This window comes from Oncorhynchus clarkii, chromosome 16 (assembly GCF_045791955.1).
Source record: "Oncorhynchus clarkii lewisi isolate Uvic-CL-2024 chromosome 16, UVic_Ocla_1.0, whole genome shotgun sequence".
Classification (NCBI taxonomy): domain Eukaryota; kingdom Metazoa; phylum Chordata; class Actinopteri; order Salmoniformes; family Salmonidae; genus Oncorhynchus; species Oncorhynchus clarkii.
In genome coordinates, this window is record NC_092162.1 from 67,670,141 (window position 1) to 67,682,926 (window position 12,786).

At 46.7% G+C, this 12,786-nt stretch overlaps 1 protein-coding gene across 1 annotated transcript; it reads left to right on the top strand.

Annotated features, from left to right (window-relative positions):
- Positions 1 to 2,229: 2,229 nt before the first annotated feature.
- LOC139367759 (nuclear factor 7, brain-like) lies at positions 2,230 to 8,909 on the top strand. The gene is made up of 3 exons (XM_071106082.1): positions 2,230 to 2,503; positions 2,771 to 3,394; positions 7,235 to 8,909. Exons 1-3 carry the CDS (start codon positions 2,252 to 2,254, stop codon positions 7,421 to 7,423), a joined length of 1,065 nt encoding a protein of 354 aa, XP_070962183.1. The 5' UTR covers positions 2,230 to 2,251; the 3' UTR covers positions 7,424 to 8,909.
- The last annotated feature ends 3,877 nt before the right edge of the window (positions 8,910 to 12,786 follow it).

The following is a 12,786-nucleotide window of genomic DNA, read 5'->3' on the forward strand; positions in this document are numbered from 1 at the left end:
TAGCCCGACAAATGCGAGGAGCATAGAGTGCTTTCGCTGCCTCTATCCCCTCAGGATGGCGATACTCTCCCGGTTGTGTCCAGGGTCCTGCTCCATCTAATATCTCCTCCCAGGTTCATTTCCCCATTAAGCGCAGTTCCTCCTTTTCATGCTGCTTGGTCCTGGTTTGGTGGGTTATTCTGTCACATTCGTCATAACGAGGAGACCAAGGCGCAGCGTGATAAGAATGCATACTTCTTTTAATGAAGAATTAAAACTGAACAAACTAAACAAAACGACCGTGAAGCTATGCGACACGAGTACTGAGGCAACTACACATAGACAATAACCCACAAAATACCCAAGGAATGTGGCTACCGAAATATGGTCCCCAATCAGAGACAATGATAAACAGCTGCCTCTGATTGGGAACCAATCTAGGCAACCATAGACATTTAAACACCTAGACATAGAAGAAACTACACAAACCACCCCCGTCACACCCTGACCTAACCAAAATAATAAAGAAAACAAAGATAACTAAGGTCAGGGCGTGACATCATGTAAATTATCTCTCCCTTATCACTGTCATGTTAATTATCTCTCCCTTACCACTGTCATGTTAATTATCTTTCCCTTACCACTGTCATGTTAATTATCTCCCCCTTACCACTGTCATGTTAGTTATCTCTCACTTACCACTGTCATGTCAGTTAGGTAGGTTAACACATGAAAGGAACACAGTGGTATAAAGGATATTGGGGCCAAAACAACATCTTAGCTTGTACTCCTGTAAGTGTGCTGTGTAACACAGCCTCTGTTTGAAGTGTAGACATTAACCCCAAGGTCCGAAGCCTAGACATTAACACCAAGGTCCGAAGCCTAGACATTAACACCAAGGTCTGAAGCCTAGACATTAACACCAAGGTCCGAAGCCTAGACATTAACACCAAGGTCTGAAGCCTAGACATTAACACCAAGGTCCGAAGCCTAGACATTAACCCCAAGGTCTGAAGCCTAGACATTAACACCAAGGTCTGAAGCCTAGACATTAACAACAAGGTTCGAAGCCTAGACATTAACACCAAGGTCTGAAGCCTAGACATTAACCCCAAGGTGCGAAGCCTAGACATTAACCCCAAGGTTCGAAGCCTAGACATTAACACCTAGGTCTGAAGCCTAGACATTAACACCAAGGTCTGAAGCCTAGACATTAACACCAAGGTCTGAAGCCTAGACATTAACACCAAGGTCTGAAGCCTAGACATTAACACCAAGGTTCGAAGCCTAGACATTAACCCCAAGGTCCAAAGCCTAGACATTAACACCAAGGTCTGAAGCCTAGACATTAACACCTAGGTCTGAAGCCTAGACATTAACCCCAAGGTGCGAAGCCTAGACATTAACACCAAGGTCTGAAGCCTAGACATTAACCCCAAGGTCCGAAGCCTAGACATTAACCCCAAGGTCCGAAGCCTAGACATTAACACCAAGGTCTGAAGCCTAGACATTAACCCCAAGGTCCGAAGCCTAGACATTAACACCAAGGTTTGAAGCCTAGACATTAACACCAAGGTCTGAAGCCTAGACATTAACACCAAGGTACGAAGCCTAGACATTAACCCCAAGGTCCGAAGCCTAGGTATTAACACCAAGGTCTGAAGCCTAGACATTAACACCTAGGTCTGAAGCCTAGACATTAACCCCAAGGTGCGAAGCCTAGACATTAACACCAAGGTCTGAAGCCTAGACATTAACCCCAAGGTCCGAAGCCTAGACATTAACACCAAGGTCTGAAGCCTAGACATTAACCCCAAGGTCCGAAGCCTAGACATTAACATCAAGGTCCGAAGCCTAGACATTAACCCCAAGGTGCGAAGCCTAGACATTAACCCCAAGGTGTGAAGCCTAGGCATTAACACCAAGGTCTGAAGAGAATCTCATATCTCTTCACTGATTAACCAGTAGGGTGTGATGTTGGACTTCTTTACTTTGTTGCTACTTTCAGGTACCTGAAGAATTTCTGGCTGTGCATCAAAGCCGTGATGTACCATGGGTAAATTGTGACCGACTGACTGATCTACAAATAATATTGAGTAGTTATTTATGATGCAAGGTGATTTGTAGATTAGTCAGTCTCTGTGTCTGTAGAGCTGAATGTACACGTAGAGAGGGTGTGGTTAAAGTGTTTCACAACCACGATGAATAGATGTGAAACTAAAAGCTGTTTCCTCATTTTTACACAGGATTAGGTAAGGATAAGGTGTGAGAGATGGCGTCTACAGCGTACGTAGAGGAACTAACCTGTTCTGTGTGTCTCCCTCTCTTCACTGATCCAGTCAGCCTCTCCTGTGGTCACTCATTTTGTCGACAATGTTTTACAAACTTTCGGAGAACACAGAATCTGTGTCCTCATTGCCGGGCTAGAATCTCAACAGCTGAGGGAAATCTCTCAACCAATCACATTCTGAAGAGCTTGGCCGACAAAGCTAAAGAGGAACCAGTACGCGACGAGAAGACAAGGGTGAGTTTTTTACATTTCACATTTTAGCAGATGCTTTTATCCATAGAAACTTACAGGAGCAATTAGGGTTAAATGCCTTGCTTAAGGGCACATGGACATACTTTTCACCTAGTCGGCCCGAGGATTTGAACCAGCAACCTTTACGGAAAATATATTACAAGTCAGCATTTTTGCACATTTCATTAACTACCTGTGTTTTGTATGCTTTATCTGGGATGTTATAGAGAAAATAATAATAATAATTCATTCCACTTATTTTTTTCTAAGGGGACAGAGTGGTTGTGTCCAGACCATGACGAGAAACTGAAACTATTCTGTGAGACAGACCAACAGTTGGTTTGCGTCATATGCCGGGACGGAGAGAAGCATGACGGGCATAAGTTTAAACCTATCAAAGAGGCAGCCTCAGCTAGGAGGAGGGAACTAGATGAGGCCCTTCAGTTCCTCACTAGTGACAACAGCTCCGTGGAGCACCTGGCCAAACAACAGGAAAAAGAGATGACAAAAACCAAGACTAAGTCCTGTCAGCTGAGGACTCAAATCAGCAGCCAGTTTGAAGAGATGCACCAGTTTCTGAAGAAGAGGGAAGATCAGATAAAGAATGAGTTGCAGGAGAAAGAAGAGAAGACCTTGACGAAGATGAGAGGGAATTTAGAGAGTATGGAGTTGATACTGTCAGAGAGGAAAGTGAAGGAGGTGATGATGAAATCTGCTCAGAACATCCCGGACAGTGAGGGTTTCCTACAGTGGTGGAATGAACAGGGCCTGTCTGAGGTGGAGGCACTAAAGAACAGGGACATGCCACCACCAGAACTTCATGGGGAGGACACGACTGAGACGCAAGGAGCCACCAAGGAGCGTCCATACAAGTCCAGGGTGGATGACCTAAAGGTGACACCTGTCTCCGTCTCTCTGGGGCCCTATGAGTCTGACCTAAAGGTGACACCTGTCTCCCTCTCTCTGGGGCCCTATGAGTCTGACCTAAAGGTGACACCTGTCTCCATCTCTCTGGGGCCCTATGAGTCTGACCTAAAGGTGACACCTGTCTCCCTCTCTCTGGGGCCCTATGAGTCTGACCTAAAGGTGACACCTGTCTCCCTCTCTCTGGGGCCCTATGAGTCTGACCTAAAGGTCACACCTGTCTCCGTCTCTCTGGGGCCCTATGAGTCTGACCTAAAGGTGACACCTGTCTCCCTCTCTCTGGGGCCCTATGAGTCTGACCTAAAGGTGACACCTGTCTCCCTCTCTCTGGGGCCCTATGAGTCTGACCTAAAGGTGACACCTGTCTCCCTCTCTCTGGGGCCCTATGAGTCTGACCTAAAGGTGACACCTGTCTCCCTCTCTCTGGGGCCCTATGAGTCTGACCTAAAGGTGACACCTGTCTCCCTCTCTCTGGGGCCCTATGAGTCTGACCTAAAGGTGACACCTGTCTCCGTCTCTCTGGGGCCCTATGAGTCTGACCTAAAGGTGACACCTGTCTCTGTATCTCTGGGGCCCTATGAGTCTGACCTAAAGGTGACACCTGTCTCCCTCTCTCTGGGGCCCTATGAGTCTGACCTAAAGGTGACACCTGTCTCCGTCTCTCTGGGGCCCTATGAGTCTGACCTAAAGGTGACACCTGTCTCCCTCTCTCTGGGGCCCTATGAGTCTGACCTAAAGGTGACACCTGTCTCCGTCTCTCTGGGGCCCTATGAGTCTGACCTAAAGGTGACACCTGTCTCCCTCTCTCTGGGGCCCTATGAGTCTGACCTAAAGGTGACACCTGTCTCCCTCTCTCTGGGGCCCTATGAGTCTGACCTAAAGGTCACACCTGTCTCCGTCTCTCTGGGGCCCTATGAGTCTGACCTAAAGGTGACACCTGTCTCCCTCTCTCTGGGGCCCTATGAGTCTGACCTAAAGGTGACACCTGTCTCCCTCTCTCTGGGGCCCTATGAGTCTGACCTAAAGGTGACACCTGTCTCCGTCTCTCTGGGGCCCTATGAGTCTGACCTAAAGGTGACACCTGTCTCCCTCTCTCTGGGGCCCTATGAGTCTGACCTAAAGGTGACACCTGTCTCCCTCTCTCTGGGACCCTATGAGTCTGACCTAAAGGTGACACCTGTCTCCGTCTCTCTGGGGCCCTATGAGTCTGACCTAAAGGTGACACCTGTCTCCCTCTCTCTGGGGCCCTATGAGTCTGACCTAAAGGTGACACCTGTCTCCCTCTCTCTGGGGCCCTATGAGTCTGACCTAAAGGTCACACCTGTCTCCGTCTCTCTGGGGCCCTATGAGTCTGACCTAAAGGTGACACCTGTCTCCCTCTCTCTGGGGCCCTATGAGTCTGACCTAAAGGTGACACCTGTCTCCCTCTCTCTGGGGCCCTATGAGTCTGACCTAAAGGTGACACCTGTCTCCGTCTCTCTGGGGCCCTATGAGTCTGACCTAAAGGTGACACCTGTCTCCCTCTCTCTGGGGCCCTATGAGTCTGACCTAAAGGTGACACCTGTCTCCCTCTCTCTGGGGCCCTATGAGTCTGACCTAAAGGTGACACCTGTCTCCCTCTCTCTGGGGCCCTATGAGTCTGACCTAAAGGTGACACCTGTCTCCGTCTCTCTGGGGCCCTATGAGTCTGACCTATAGGTGACACCTGTCTCCGTCTCTCTGGGGCCCTATGAGTCTGACCTAAAGGTGACACCTGTCTCCCTCTCTCTGGGGCCCTATGAGTCTGGCCTAAAGGTGACACCTGTCTCCGTCTCTCTGGGGCCCTATGAGTCTGACCTAAAGGTGACACCTGTCTCCCTCTCTCTGGGGCCCTATGAGTCTGACCTAAAGGTGACACCTGTCTCCGTCTCTCTGGGGCCCTATGAGTCTGACCTAAAGGTGACACCTGTCTCCCTCTCTCTGGGGCCCTATGAGTCTGACCTAAAGGTGACACCTGTCTCCCTCTCTCTGGGGCCCTATGAGTCTGACCTAAAGGTCACACCTGTCTCCGTCTCTCTGGGGCCCTATGAGTCTGACCTAAAGGTGACACCTGTCTCCCTCTCTCTGGGGCCCTATGAGTCTGACCTAAAGGTGACACCTGTCTCCGTCTCTCTGGGGCCCTATGAGTCTGACCTAAAGGTGACACCTGTCTCCCTCTCTCTGGGGCCCTATGAGTCTGACCTAAAGGTGACACCTGTCTCCCTCTCTCTGGGGCCCTATGAGTCTGACCTAAAGGTGACACCTGTCTCCCTCTCTCTGGGGCCCTATGAGTCTGACCTAAAGGTGACACCTGTCTCCGTCTCTCTGGGGTCCTATGAGTCTGACCTAAAGGTGACACCTGTCTCCCTCTCTCTGGGGCCCTATGAGTCTGACCTAAAGGTGACACCTGTCTCCCTCTCTCTGGGGCCCTATGAGTCTGACCTAAAGGTGACACCTGTCTCCGTCTCTCTGGGGCCCTATGAGTCTGACCTAAAGGTGACACCTGTCTCCGTCTCTCTGGGGCCCTATGAGTCTGACCTAAAGGTGACACCTGTCTCCCTCTCTCTGGGGCCCTATGAGTCTGACCTAAAGGTGACACCTGTCTCCCTCTCTCTGGGGCCCTATGAGTCTGACCTAAAGGTGACACCTGTCTCCCTCTCTCTGGGGCCCTATGAGTCTGACCTAAAGGTGACACCTGTCTCCGTCTCTCTGGGGCCCTATGAGTCTGACCTATAGGTGACACCTGTCTCCGTCTCTCTGGGGCCCTATGAGTCTGACCTAAAGGTGACACCTGTCTCCCTCTCTCTGGGGCCCTATGAGTCTGGCCTAAAGGTGACACCTGTCTCCGTCTCTCTGGGGCCCTATGAGTCTGACCTAAAGGTGACACCTGTCTCCCTCTCTCTGGGGCCCTATGAGTCTGACCTAAAGGTGACACCTGTCTCCGTCTCTCTGGGGCCCTATGAGTCTGACCTAAAGGTGACACCTGTCTCCCTCTCTCTGGGGCCCTATGAGTCTGACCTAAAGGTGACACCTGTCTCCCTCTCTCTGGGGCCCTATGAGTCTGACCTAAAGGTCACACCTGTCTCCGTCTCTCTGGGGCCCTATGAGTCTGACCTAAAGGTGACACCTGTCTCCCTCTCTCTGGGGCCCTATGAGTCTGACCTAAAGGTGACACCTGTCTCCGTCTCTCTGGGGCCCTATGAGTCTGACCTAAAGGTGACACCTGTCTCCCTCTCTCTGGGGCCCTATGAGTCTGACCTAAAGGTGACACCTGTCTCCCTCTCTCTGGGGCCCTATGAGTCTGACCTAAAGGTGACACCTGTCTCCCTCTCTCTGGGGCCCTATGAGTCTGACCTAAAGGTGACACCTGTCTCCGTCTCTCTGGGGTCCTATGAGTCTGACCTAAAGGTGACACCTGTCTCCCTCTCTCTGGGGCCCTATGAGTCTGACCTAAAGGTGACACCTGTCTCCCTCTCTCTGGGGCCCTATGAGTCTGACCTAAAGGTGACACCTGTCTCCGTCTCTCTGGGGCCCTATGAGTCTGACCTAAAGGTGACACCTGTCTCCCTCTCTCTGGGGCCCTATGAGTCTGACCTAAAGGTGACACCTGTCTCCCTCTCTCTGGGGCCCTATGAGTCTGACCTAAAGGTCACACCTGTCTCCGTCTCTCTGGGGCCCTATGAGTCTGACCTAAAGGTGACACCTGTCTCCCTCTCTCTGGGGCCCTATGAGTCTGACCTAAAGGTGACACCTGTCTCCCTCTCTCTGGGGCCCTATGAGTCTGACCTAAAGGTGACACCTGTCTCCGTCTCTCTGGGGCCCTATGAGTCTGACCTAAAGGTGACACCTGTCTCCCTCTCTCTGGGGCCCTATGAGTCTCACCTGCAGTTCTTTGTGTGGAAGGAGATGCTGCAGGTAATCAATCCTCTACCAGAGAGACTAACACTACAAACAGTGAGTCAGAAACTGACTCTCCAATGACAGACGCAGTGTGTTTTGTACTCCCAGAAATGCGGAATCAGCTCATTCAGCTCGACATCAATCACAACAATCAAAATTACTGAGTAACAGTAAGTTCAGCACTGGACAACACTGCTGGGAAATAGAAGTGGGAAGTGGGGCTTTCTGGGAACTGGGAGTTAAAAAAACTTCGGGGATTTTTGGGTTGAAACTTTTTGGTTCAAAAACAATGTGTCTCAGGTATAGAAATCAAAAATATACTGTTCACGGTATGGGTACTGAAAAACAAATCCTTTTAAGAGATGCACCTCGAAAGATAGCTCTATACCTAAGTTGTGCAACCAAGGAACTCTCTTTCTACAATGCAGATGACATGTCGCTTATCTATACTCTAGTCTGTTATTGGGAAGACGTGTCAGCCTATTTCAACATTGGTGAATGTGATGGAGTAGATTCTGACCCCCTGACAGTCTGCTGGTATTGATCTGCTTATCCTAGACCCCCTGACAGTCTGCTGGTATTGATCTGCTTATCATAGACCCCCTGACAGTCTGATGGTATTGATCTGCTTATCCTAGACCCCCTGACAGTCTGCTGGTATTGATCTGCTTATCATAGACCCCCTGACAGTCTGCTGGTATTGATCTGCTTATCATAGACCCCCTGGCAATCTGCTGGTATTGATCTGCTTATCATAGACCCCCTGGCAATCTGCTGGTATTGATCTGCTTATCATAGACCCCCTGAAAGTCTGGTATTGATCTGCTTATCATAGACTCCCTGACAGTCTGGTATTGATCTGCTTATCATAGACCCTCTGACAGTCTGGTATTGATCTGCTTATCATAGACCCCCTGACAGTATGCTGGTATTGATCTGCTTATCATAGACCCCCTGACAGTTTGGTATTGATCTGCTTATCATAGACCCCCTGACAGTCTGGTATGGATCTGCTTATCATAGATCCAGTCACATCAAAGTAAAACAACCTACAAGTAATTTTGACACACAAAGTGGCAGAAATTATGATATTGGTCATGGGATTGATCAGAATCAAAGGGAGTTTTGACATGCTTCTCTAAATGCTTTCGTTAAATACACATCATTGTGTCTCACATTTTATTTAACATGCCACCTGTACATTGACTTTTAAACCTTTAACTTTTCAAAACTGCATTGAGGGAACTACTGAATGACACTAGGGGGCAGACGTTTTGATTAGGATTCAGATTTCACATTGAGTTAATGAGATTTTACATCAACACAACCCTGTGATATAAACAGTGTGTGTTTTGGGTTTAACACTTTACTATCTTGTAAATATGCATTTTTTGTACATATATCAAATTATTTCATACTTGTTGACTTGTGTTTTTATAATGAACAATGTCTATTTCAGATTAGGGTGAGGCTTTTCATAACGTTTATCATCTTCCTCACCTTCACATATTTATTATAGCTTGTGTGCAGAGAACTTGACAAATAAAATGGTCTATTACTTTACCCTGATTTTGCATAATTGGTGTATGTGCCTTTTAAGACAATTTGATTTACTGTGAACTAGTTGCAGTAGCCAGGTTGGACACTGTTAATAACACAGTCTCGAAATGTTTTGCATGTCAGCAGTCAAGCTGTCAAGATTTTGGACTTTCAAGAAGCAACATGTCTCCAGCCACATCACTGAAATACCAAAAGATTGTTCTGATATTCCCCTTTAATAACTTAGGACTGGACACCTACATGGAATTTTATGTTAGAAACCAGCCACTATCCTAGCTAGGGGGTGTAACTCGTAATATAATAACCAGCCACTATCCTAGCTAGGGGGTGTAACTCGTAATATAATAACCAGCCACTATCCTAGCTAGGGGGTGTAATTCGTAATATAATAACCAGCCACTATCCTAGCTAGGGGGTGTAGCTCGTAATATAATAACCAGCCACTATCCTAGCTAGGGGGTGTAGCTCGTAATATAATAACCAGCCACTATCCTAGCTAGGGGGCGTAGCTCGTAATATAATAAACAGCCACCATCCTAGCTAAGGGGTGTAACTCGTAATATGTAAACTAGTATGCAGACTACTATTACTGATACCAGCTTCTATCCTCTCACCATGCAGACTACTATTACTGATACCAGCTTCTATCTTCTCACCATGCAGACTACTATTACTGATACCAGTTTCTATCCTCTCACCATGCAGACTACTATTACTGATACCAGTTTCTATCCTCTCACCATGCAGACTTCTATTACTGATACCAGCTTCTATCCTCTCACCATTCAGACTACTATTACTGATACCAGCTTCTATCTTCTCACCATGCAGACTACTATTACTGATACCAGCTTCTATCCTCTCACCATGCAGACTACTATTACTGATACCAGTTTCTATCCTCTCACCATGCAGACTACTATTACTGATACCAGCTTCTATCCTCTCACCATGCAGACTACTATTACTGATACCAGTTTCTATCCTCTCACCATGCAGACTACTATTACTGATACCAGCTTCTATCTTCTCACCATGCAGACTGCTATTACTGATACCAGCTTCTATCTTCTCTCCATGCAGACAACTATTACTGATACCAGCTTCTATCCTCTCACCAAGCAGACTACTATTACTGATACCAGTTTCTATCCTCTCACCATGCAGACTACTATTACTGATGCCAGCTTCTATCCTCTCACCATGCTGACTACTATTACTGATACCAGCTTCTATCCTCTCACCATGCAGACTTCTATTACTGATACCAGCTTCTATCCTCTCACCATGCAGACTACTATTACTGATACCAGCTTCTATCCTCTCACCATGCAGACTACTATTACTGATACCAGCTTCTATCCTCTCACCATGCAGACTACTATAACTGATACCAGCTTCTATCCTCTCACCATGCAGACTACTATAACTGATACCAGCTTCTATCCTCTCACCATGCAGACTGCTCAGTACATCCCTTTCTCCTCCCTGAAGTGGCATTCTGTAGATCTATACCATCAACAGTCTCACCACCATTAGGCTTCATGCATTTGGTTAAACATTGTATCTTTTCATCATGTACATTTGTGCTTTTGATGTTGAGGTATTCTGTAGTTAGATATGTGATTATGTAACCTTTGGACTCGTGTAGCTTATATCCTGATAAGATGGATAACTACCTACAGTTGTTTAGAGTCTCTGCACTCTTTATGAGAGAGACAAAGAGCACAGATCATTTTGTGGCGAGAAATGAGACACACAGAGAGAGAGAGAGAGAGAGAGAGAGAGAGAGATAGAAAGAGAGAGAGAGCACCGAGATATTGAAGATCTGTGAGTATTAAAATTAATTTAACGATGGGGAGAGGGAGAACAAATGTAATAATATATATATATATATAAATGTTTTACTATAAATGTTCTTTTTCACAAACGGTAATAGACTACATAAACCATACCACATTTTAATTTTTTTTTGCAAATTAAAAGTCGGAACAGTCTGTAAAATGTTTCCAGACATCATGTCCTTCTCTCTGTATCCTCTGTTAATGGGTCAGTTAATGACAATAAGCGGAGTGATAATCACAGAGACGTTATTTAGTCAATATGTGATAGACAGCGGGATTGAGAAAAACAAAATAGAACAGACACTCTGTGTCGTGAGTTCACCCAACCTGTGTAGTGAGTTCACCCAACCTATGTAGTGAGTTCACCCAACCTGTGTAGTGAGTTCACCCAACCTGTGTAGTGAGTTCACCCAACCTGTGTAGTGAGTTCACCCAACCTGTGTAGTGAGTTCACCCAACCTGTGTAGTGAGTTCACCCAACCTCTCTGCTGATTGCTGCCCCCTGCAGACAGGAAGAGGCAACTAACAACTAACAGTATGTGGACCGTGGGTTTAGTCTGAGGGGTGATGGGATGGCCGAACCAGAGGTTTACGTCAGACTGTGGTGTTCAGGTCAGCACAGGCAGACCCGCTGGATCACCACCTATGATCCACTTTGGCATACACATTTCAACTTTAACTATGTAAACACCCAGTCCTCTCTAGAGCTCCAGGTGTGGGATAAGGACCCAGGGGAACGTGACGATGACCTCCAGGGTGGGTGTTCTGTAAACCTGGAGCAGGGGAGCCACGTGCATAGCTGTGGACTCAGTAATGGGAGTTTCACATTCTCTTACACGTTAACTTGTGACAAACTGGTGATAAATGTGACCAATATTACCCCTCCCCAAACTAGAGGGGAAATCAGTTGTGACATATTGCAGTGGAATTAGGATGTTATATAATATTGCTGAACCATTTAAAAACAAAAATCTCTTCACCTTGAAGAACATCCTACGATTCATGAAAATGAATGAATATACTTTTGTAATTATACATTGTAACCACAACGAATGTAATGTTACCCACAGTGTAATGTTACCCACAGGGTAATGTTACCCACAGTGTAATGTTACCCACAGGGTAATGTTACCCACAGTGTAATGTTACCCACAGTTCACTGTGTAACGAGTTGAGTACAACCCAAATTCATATCTCCAAACAATGTTAAATGACTCTGTAACATACACTGAACAAAAATATAAATGCCACATGCGAGTTCACTGAGTTACAGATCATAGGAAATCAGTCAATTTAAGTATTCATTAGGCCCTAATCTATGGATTTCACATGACTGGGAATAGATTCATTAGGCCCTAATCTATGGATTTCACATGACTGGGAATACAGATATGTTTCTGTTGGTCACAGATACGTTTAAAAAAACAAGTAGGGACCTGGATCAGAAAATCAGTCAGTATTTGGTGTGACTACTATTTGCCTCATTCAGCGCGACACATCATCTTCACATAGTGTTGATTAGGCTGCTGATTGTGGCCTGTGGAATGTTGTCCCAATCCTCTTCAATGGCTGTGTGAAGTTGCTGGATATTGGCGGGAACTGGAACACGCTGTCGTACACGTCAATCCAGAGCATCCTAAACATGCTCAATGGGTGACATGTCTGGTGAGTATGACGTCCATGGAAGAACTGGGACTTTTTCAGCTTCCAGGAATTGTGTACAGATCCGTGCGACATGGGACTGTGCATTATCATGCTGAAACATGAGGTGTTGGCAACGGATCAATTGTCACACCCTGACCTTAGTGTTCTTTGTTTTACTTGTTATTTTGGTTAGGTCAGGGTGTGACATGGGTGATGCATGTGTTTTGTCTTGTCTAGAGGTTTTGTATGTTTATGGGGCTGTATCCTTTCTAGGTGTTTATGTAAGTCTATGGTTGCCTAGATTGGTTCTCAATTAAAGGCAGGTGCTTAATCGTTGTCTCTGATTGGGAACCATATTTAGGCAGCCATGTTCTTTGGGTATTTTGTGGGTGATTG

Bases quoted from the DNA above. Each gene is read 5' to 3' on its own strand.
- LOC139367759 (XM_071106082.1), top strand. From the start codon at position 2,252: ATGGCGTCTACAGCGTACGTAGAGGAACTAACCTGTTCTGTGTGTCTC. The intron at 2,504-2,770 runs GTGAGTTTTTTA...TTTTTTTCTAAG, and splicing joins TACGCGACGAGAAGACAAGG to GGGACAGAGTGGTTGTGTCC. The intron at 3,395-7,234 runs GTGACACCTGTC...TCTGACCTAAAG, and splicing joins CCAGGGTGGATGACCTAAAG to GTGACACCTGTCTCCGTCTC.